At 47.0% G+C, this 8,992-nt stretch overlaps 1 protein-coding gene across 1 annotated transcript; it reads left to right on the top strand.

Annotated features, from left to right (window-relative positions):
* The first annotated feature begins 394 nt into the window (after positions 1-394).
* On the top strand, positions 395-7,489 carry Defb116 (defensin beta 116). Its single transcript, XM_005363195.2, is given in 3 exon segments — positions 395-461; positions 7,268-7,425; positions 7,427-7,489. Coding segments are annotated over 3 exon segments (288 nt in total).
* The last annotated feature ends 1,503 nt before the right edge of the window (positions 7,490-8,992 follow it).

Below are 8,992 nucleotides of genomic sequence, written 5' to 3'. Positions count from 1 at the left end.
TCACTTCTTTCTAGCAGAGAAATTTCTAGGCAAGACGCATGTCTGGAGATGACTTTCAAAACTATTACTTTTCTCATGGAGTAAGTGACTCATTCATTGACATCTGTCCCACACAAGGTGTTAACTGGCTAAACTTTGTCTTTGTTTCTTACAGAAAGGCAGGCCTGCTTTGCTGTCAGCATTGCTGAGCTATCCCCAGCCCTCACACAGCACCCCGAGCTGGGACTCTTGGGGCATGACATCTTTCTGCTTGGTTAACCTCAGCGTTTCACCATCCCTTTCAGGTCACTGCCCCTAGCCTGGCCCATTTCCAAAGCTGACAGAGGCTGGGCCCTGCTCTGCTGCAGTGATTCCTACCCAGTCACATGCAACACAGCCCTCCATGCTCTTCAGCATGTCAGTCACAAAGCCACACTTCACCGCCATGGTCATTCTGCTGATCCTGGCCGACAAGACGGCAGGTAACTCAGGTCTCCATCAGGTTCTGGGCTCTCACATGTACAACTGGTGTCTCAGTGACCTCTGAAAAGTCATGTATGGTAGGCCAGTATCTCAGGTAGGCTGTAGATGACACAGGACCAGCGGTGTCAATATCCCCCTTCATTCTCTCTCACAGCAGACTTAAGGTTGTTGGCCTGTGTTCCTGGGACAGTGGAGACCCAAAGCACTAAGGGCACCAGGAAGTGCTGTAGCTGGGATGGGAACCTGAGCCAAGGTAAAGGTGTGGGAGGTTGGGAGGAGAAAGGACAAGTTGCACTTGGTAAAGAGAATTGAGGGTCAGAGCAGGGATTGTAAGACCATAGAGAAAGAGGGGGATTGAAAAAGTGAGTCTGGCTGAGCATGAGCCAAACAGTTCTGCTGTGGACCCAGGCTTGGCTGAGGTTCCCATGTCATCTGGAGAGCAAGCGCTGTTTGCTGCTGAATGGAGCTGGGAGATTAGTGAAACCAGGAACTGGGGTAGAGAGGGGTCTGTGGTTCGACCCTGTCAGATGTAGCTGTGAATGGGGCTTGGATGACTTTTACTGAGCGTGTTTGTGTTTGATTTTGTAAGCAAGGCTTGACTGGTTATCAGACGGGAAGAGTTTGATTGACATTATTTGTTGGTGGGTGTCTCACCAAGGCCAGGTATATTTATCTGGATTAGCCTATGTTTGGGGATGATTCTTAAGCTTCAGTAAGACCCTGAATTCATCAAAGCAGTATTGTAGCTGTTACTGATGTGGAGAGATGAAGATTCACGAATATACTGTTGGTGACTGTGTTTCCATGCGCTGGTAATTCTCTTTACTGCACAGGTTTTAGGATTGAGGTTCCATCAATTTCTGGTTTTGTTTTTATGCCTGTACTTTTGAGATCAATGCAAATAAACTGTTCCAAGGCCACTATCAAGACTCTTTTGTCATAGGTGGCATTTTGGGAGTCTTACAGTTTCAATTCCTAGGTCCATTTTGAGTTGAGTTTTGTCGGCGGCATAAGGGTCTAACTTCATTCTTTTGTGTGTAGATATACAGTTTTCCCAACACCGTTCATCAAAGAGGTTATCCTCCTATAAGTAACTGCCCCAGTGACAGAAAGTATTTACATCACACACTCTATTTTTAAAGTGGCATAGAGACCTGGAACAGTGGCGCTCCTCTCTAATCCCTGCATGGGGGAGACAGAGGCAAGCATATCTCTGTGAGTCTGGGTCAGTCTGATCTATACTGTGAGTTCCAGGACAGTCAGAGAGAAAGACGCTTTCTCAAAACAAAACAAAATAAAGGATGGCTTAGGGAAGATCTCTGCATAAGGATGAGTTAATAAACAAAATAATATCAATAAGGGTATTGGAGGAAATCTTTGGTGGTGATAGAGAGTGGTGATAGTTTCATGGGTTTGTATTTATCTCCAAATTCAAGATGTATTGTTAAATATGTGCGGTCTATAATAATGCCCCCAGCCAAGTGGTTTTAGAAATAAACGGGAAGAAAAAGTTGGGAGAAAATATCTATTATTTTCCAACGTGGAGGAAGATTTTTGAGTGTGGGTTTTAGTCACACTAAAGAACAGTGCATAACTCTAGGCCCTGAGGACAAGTGACACCAGACGGATTCTTCTTTGGCTATCCTGGAACCTTTGTAGACCAGGCTGGCCTCGAGATCTGCCTGCCTCTGGAGCACTGGGATTAAAGGTGTACGCCACCACACCCGGCAAAGGGGATGTTTTTGACGTGTCTCTTGTCAAGCTCCGGCACATGCAGAGACACTGGGCACAGTTTTGACCTGGCACTGTGGAAAACATGGGTGGTTCCCTCATTCTGAGTGAGTTCCGAGTCCCTGTATCTAGAGTTGCCGTCCTGCCTTAGCATTTTCTTCTCTCCTTTCACCTACTGTTTCTTCATTTCTCCTCCCAAGTTACTTCTCCTCTTCTTTTACCCACCTGACAGAGGACCCCTGTTCTCCTGTGCAGTAAAGCTCGTGTTGGAACAGTGATGGGAAACACGGGTGTGCTTGTGAGAAATGACACGTGAAGACAGCACGCCATGCCTCAAAAACCGCACACGGTGCTGCTTCTCGTGGCTTTATGGCTGTCACCAGGCAGGATTTGTGAGCAGAAGCTGTCCTTGACCACCCTTTCCACCAGGACAATCAAAGTCATCTTTTCCTTTTCTTGCCCCAAACACGCATATCAAATTGAATTGTTTGATGCCAAGACCGCCTTTAACTATGAGTTCCTAGCACTGAGCTGAGGATGAAGTAGCTTGAACAAACATTTGTTGGATGGATGAAGGAAAGTATGCGTGACCGATGGCTGACTTACATGGCCAGGAAGAACCTTAAGAAGTAGATGGGGACAGCCACGTCCGGCCACACAGGTGGTTGAGAAATGATGTGTCGTGTTGATTTGGGGTCAATGTGGAGTTTGTTAGAAAGAGGCTAAAGCAACCCTGAGGGATGGCTCAGCGGTTAAGAGCATTTTCTGCTCTTGCAGAGGACCCAGGTTCCTTTCCAGCACCCACATTAGGTAACTCATAACCACCTGTAACTCTAGCTCCACGGGATCAGATGCTCTCTCCTGGACTCTACAGGTTCTTGTACATACATGCTCAAATTCACACATATAAACACGTTAAAAGTAAAATCATTTTTTAGAAAGTAAGGGTCCAGAACACATCTTCTGTTGTTTTTTGAACATTTTATTTTCTTTTTATGGATCTGTATATGTGTGTAACACACGTGTGTTGGTGCCCATGAAGGCCAGAAGAGGGCGTCAGATCTGCTGGTTGCAGGCAGTCGCAAGCCTCCTGATATGGGTGATGAGAAGCAAACCCATGTCCTCTGCAACAGCAGTCAGCCTGTATTGCTCATTTTTGATTCATGACTATTTATTTTGCTCTCAAAACATTTCAGCTGGCAGTGACTGTGGCTGAACTAGGATTAGACTCTCATTTCAGGCAGGAGCTGCCTCTGCTCTGGCTTCAGCTAAGGGCATCCTGAATCAGCTATGCTAGAGGCACGTGTGTAATCCCCAAGCAGTGAGATCTCATTAGCTTCCTGGTGCAAATCTCCCCCTCCCCATCTCTCCCTGGGGAGACTAGGTTCAGAGGGTTGAGGCACACTGTACAGTGGCTGAGGCAAGGCTGAGCCCCACAAGCAGCTCCGTGGCTTTAGTTGGAGGTAGGGCGCTCACTAAAGGTGACTCAAATGTGGCAGCACAAGAGCGTCGGTGGAAGCAGGACAGCGTGGGGTCAGAAAGAGCGAGAGGCTGTCCGTGTCTACGGTAAACCTTTATTGCAAAAATTACTTACTTTTTGAGCCACTCTAGGCTGCATCCTCCTGGGACGGTGAAGAGCAGAGACTAAGACATAACGGCTCGGGCTGGAGAGATGGCTCAGAGGTTAAGAGCATTGCCTGCTCTTCCAAAGGTCCTGAGTTCAATTCCCAGCAACCACATGGTGGCTCACAACCATCTGTAATGAGATCTGGCGCCCTCTTCCGGCGTGTGGGCATACAAGGAGGCAGAATGTTGTATACATAATAAATAAAAAAAATCTTTAAAAAAAAAAAAGACATAACGGCTCATCTGATCTCTAGTCCTCAGTCCCTACATCCCCAGCCACCCTCTGCAACCTGGACCAGCAGGTCATTCTTCAGTGACAGGGTCTTAAGCAGGAGGGCCAGGAGATGGGAAAGCTGGGTCAGAGGTCTTGCATAAGCTGTCTTATGCCAAGCAAGTTTTCTAAGAAGTGCAGCCACTTATATCCTGCTTTCAGGGGGAAAAGGACCAAGGTCAGCAGAACGCTAAATCAAGCAATGTTGGCAAAGAGAACACAGGCTCCCTCAGACACAGCTGACTTAGTACTGATAACCACAGCCCTTCAGTGGGGAAAGTGGTTCCCAGGAACCAAAACCATAACTCCTCGGAGGCCCTGACCCCAGCCCCAACCCAGACCTTGCCACGTCCACCCCTGGGCAAGCACTCAGACCCTTTGAACTTTCTTCAGGGTCTCCAGGAGAGCCCGGGATTGGTCTGGCTCCCAACACCTCCGGGGAGACAGATTCGTGGGAGACAGAAATTCTTGCCTTCCCACTTTGCTGGCAATTTCCCTTATGTTACAGGACCTTGCAAAGCATTGATTATCACACCTGTTTATTTATGTGTGTATTCATGGACATCCATGTGGAAGCCAGGGGACAACTGTGGTCAAGTGCCCGGGAGCCATTTTCTCCTTCGCTCTCACTAGCCATCAGGCTAGGTGATGTGGCATCTCGTATGCAAGGATCCTCACACACGCACCAGGGCCCAGGTTCTGCAGGATACCAGCCCCCAAGCCATTTTTTTCTCTTATTATTTCCTCTTTGGAAATATTCAAATTTCCATATTCAACTCAACTTGTAAAGTTTTACTCCTTGTTCTTTTTTTTAATTAAAGGCAAAGCCCTCCTCTTTTCTATGAAATAAATCACATCAGACTACCACTGTCTCACTTTCATCAATGCTAACAATGAATTGGTTTTATTTATTCATTTATTTTGAGTGAAGGGAGTGTGGGCATATGAGCCGCCACGCGTGTGTGGAAGTTGGAGGGCAACTTGCAGGGGTCTGTGATCTCAGGGATAGAAAACAAGTCGTCAGGCTTGGCAGCAAGCACCTTTTACTCACTAAGCCATGCAGCTGGCCCATTTTTATTTATGAACTGGAGACTTCAGCATGGTCCCAGCTGGGTACCTGGCCCATGTGTAAGGTGAGGAAAAGGTAGAAGGCTGGACAGGGCCTTGAATGTTAAGCTAGGCCTGTCAGACTGACTGTTGAAGCCTCGTCCCCACACACGTGATGCAGATGCGACTTGTGGAATCCTTGCAAAGAGAGGGGGTGTGAGCTGGAGAGCAGAGAGCTCGGGCTTGATGCCACGGGGATCCAAAACAACCTGTTTTCAGTCCGAGAGCAGGGAGCATGGGGTTGACGCCCTGGGGGTCCAAAACAACCTGTTTTCAGTCCGAGAGCAGGGAGCATGGGCTTGATGCCATGGAGATCTGAAACACCCTGTTTTCAATCCCTGAGACCCACAGACTCCTGTGGAATCTAACTTCACAGGAAGTTAGCTATCCCACACCTCCCAATTTAGCACTTATGTGGGCAAGAACAAGCTACAGACATTTGAATACATATAGTTCACCTTGAGCCTATGTGTTTTCATCAAATGGTGGGGGGTCACAGTAGGTTTTTATGAGGGTTCTCTGAAGCACATTTAATAAAAACTCACAGACAAAAATTAAGCTTCAACCTAAAGGTCACTGGCTCTTTACCTCGACCTCAGTCCAAAATGGCGATCCTGCCTCCAGGAATCTCAGAATGAGACTGAGAGCTGTCTCCTCCTGTTTTATAATCCTCTCTAGGGCTGGGATTAAGGGCATGTATCACTACCTCCTGGTTTCTATGGCAACTAGTGTGGCTACTGGGATTAAAGATGTGTGTTACCGCTGCCTGATCTGTAAATCTGACCAGTGGGGCTGTTTTACTGTCTGATCTTCAGGCAAGCTTTAGTTATTCAAATTCAAATGAAATGCCACTACAGTTCTCTGTGGTGTCACTCGAGAAATCGTCACACAAAGGAGATGCCATGCTGAGTGATACTTTGATCACATTCTGACAACAAACTTTACTTTGAGTCGGAGGGCAGACTAAGGACAGATAGGAGATAGGAAGTAGTAAGGCTGAGAGGATCTCAATCATTCTGGGACTGAGGGATGGAAGAGGGGGTCACCGGTGGCTTCTCTGATCACTCGGGTTCTTACCCCATATCTGACTCCCAATATTTTTTATTGATAAAGAATAATTAGATAAACACTTCAACAGCAGTGAATGCTTGTATTGTGTTTTTTTTTTTCTCTCTCTCACATCTTCTCCTTTGTTGTAAGAGCCCATTGTTGACTAGTACTTAGAAAATGCCAACTGTGTGCCAGGAACTTTGGGGTTTTCAGTCACGGAGCCTGGATGCTGTGCACACTGCTGGATGACCAGTATGCAGCTATCAAGGCAGGCTTTAGCCACACGGAGCGTGTGTGTGTGTGTGTGTGTGGAAGAGGTTCATGTGGTGAGAACAGCTGCCTTCGCTGAGCGTGTGTGTGAGTGTGGCTCCCTGAGGAAAATCCATAGGACCCACGAGTCTGTCACCTGTGTGTGGCTATGCGCACACTGCACCTGTTTCTTTGGGGGACATGCACAGAGACATGTGGGGAACACATTCGTGCCTGTTTCGCGGCATCCAGTGATGCCTGCCCCTCGGTCCAAACGTGTGTGTTTCTGGATCACTAGAGGCACACAGAACATGTCCAGTGTGTACCCAGGGTGGCAGTGCATGGATCCAGGGCTTTAGGAAAAATGTTCGTGTTAATGGTGCCATATATTTAATTACAATAAGTGATTTAATTACATTAGTAATTCATATAATATTTATAATGTATATACTTATATAATAAAGTAACGTTTAATTACTTATTAAATGCTTGATGATTTTGTGGATGTTCCATGTGTGATATTTTATCATCACAAAACCCTTAGGGACTTGGCCCTGTTGGCTCTTCTGTTGTAAAGATGGTACAGTGGAGGGCCAGAGGCTTGAAGGAAGCCGTATAAGCAAGGAGCTAGAAAAGAACAGAGCTCAGGTCTGACTCCAGATGTTTTGATTCTGGAGCCTGGGCTCAAAGGGACTGTTTTATTTCAGTAATGATTCCTCACTTCTGACATCGCCACTGTATGGAAACTAAACATGGCTATGTTTTCACCAGGTAGCCTGTTCGGATTCCGCATCAGCAAGAGGCCTTGGATTCCATGTGAACTTTACCACGGCGTATGCAGAAATTCCTGTGAGAAATATGAGATCCAATACTTAACCTGCCCAAACAACAGAAAATGCTGCCTCAAATTTCCTACATAAATTTCCAGTTTCTAACTCTGTGAAGGAGTCCAGCTTGCCCACCACAAATGTTTCAAGCTACTCTCAAGTTTGAGTCAAGCATCATCCCTTCCTGTAGTACTTTCTCCTATGATCTGGAAGGCTCTCTCATAAAAACGCACTCCTTCTCATGCGTGTCTCTCTCTGTTCATGGCCACCACTGGCCAGGGCAATCACTGACTTTAAACAAAGCCCAAGTGCTGTTACTCCAGGACACATGTTTTGCATTATGCCCACTTCTCGGGCAGTTATCGTACCTGCCTAGCAGTTTTGCCAAGTTGAAACATCCTTGGAGGAAGCCCCTTGAGAAGTTTAAAAAGAAGGCTTAAGACTCAGGTAGTGAACAACTCAAAAGTCTCAGGAAGTCCCTGAAATGTACCAGATTCACAAGACACCCCCACAAGGTTACATAAGCAGTAAAGAGATTGAAGAGACACTCTGACTTGTCAATTTTCCTGTGAGTTGAGTAAATGAGAGAATATGGGGGCCAGATAGTACCCTGATAGGCAGGCAGATAGGAAAAGACATCAGAAAGAAACAATATGGCATACTTCCTGCTTCTTCTTCACCCAGGACAAATATTGGCAGAGTTCCTTGACCTAATATGGTGGGCAGTCTTGCAGCTGACCTGCCCAGACATGTCCCAGGCAGGCCCTGGACAGGAGTGTGAACCAATCATCCTGTTCTCCTTTGTTCAGACTAGCTGATCCAAAATGAGGAAAGGAGGATCATCACAGGCCACCAGAAGCACTTCCGACCCCCAGCCCTCTACAAAGAGACAGAGCTCAGCTGCTGAATCCTCTCCTCACTTGTGACGTGTGTGTGTGTGTGTGTGTGTGTGTGTGTGTGTGTGTGTGTGTGTTCCTGCTTTTTCATTCTTCAGTCAGTGGAGAAAAGGAACCTGACCCAAGAGCCCTAACTGGCAACACTGAGAGGTCCAGAGTTCCAGGTTTTGTGAACTTTTGCCCATTTGGGTGGGCATCTGGTGATGCAGCTGCCTTTGAGTGGCCCATTCTCCCGTGAGTTACCCCTCACCCTTCCCTCATCCCCACCTTGGTTTTGAGACAAGGCCTCTCACTGAAGCGTGAGCTTGCTGTGTCAGTTAGATGGGCTGACCAGCCAGCCCCAGGGAGCCACCTATCTCCACCTTCCTGATGCTGGGTGACAGACATGTGCCACCATACCCAGCTTTTATATGAATATAGGGGATCTGAACTCAGGTCTTCACGCTTAAACAGCAAGTGCGTTACCCACCGAGCCATCTCCCGGGCCTGGCTTATTTCCCCTTTCTTTTTGTCTGTTTGTAAATGAAACTGTAAGGTGGTTTTCTGGGGTGTAGCGTTCAGATTTAGGGATGCGTGCTAACACGGTTAAAATCAAGACCCAGGAATCTGAAAGTGAGTCTGGAAGCAAGCAACATTCATCCAGGGTTTCTTTGCCTTGAGTTCAGCTTCTCTTAACAGTGTTCTGGATCTCTGTGAGTTCGAGACCAGCCTGGTCTACAGAGTTAGTGCCAGGACAGGCTCCAAAGCCACAGAGAAACCCTGTCTCGAAAAAA

The sequence above is a fragment of the Microtus ochrogaster genome, linkage group LG8, assembly GCF_000317375.1.
Source record: "Microtus ochrogaster isolate Prairie Vole_2 linkage group LG8, MicOch1.0, whole genome shotgun sequence".
In the NCBI taxonomy this organism is placed as follows: domain Eukaryota; kingdom Metazoa; phylum Chordata; class Mammalia; order Rodentia; family Cricetidae; genus Microtus; species Microtus ochrogaster.
Note: the sequence above shows the minus strand (reverse complement) of the source record. Positions and strands in the feature narration are given on the sequence as shown.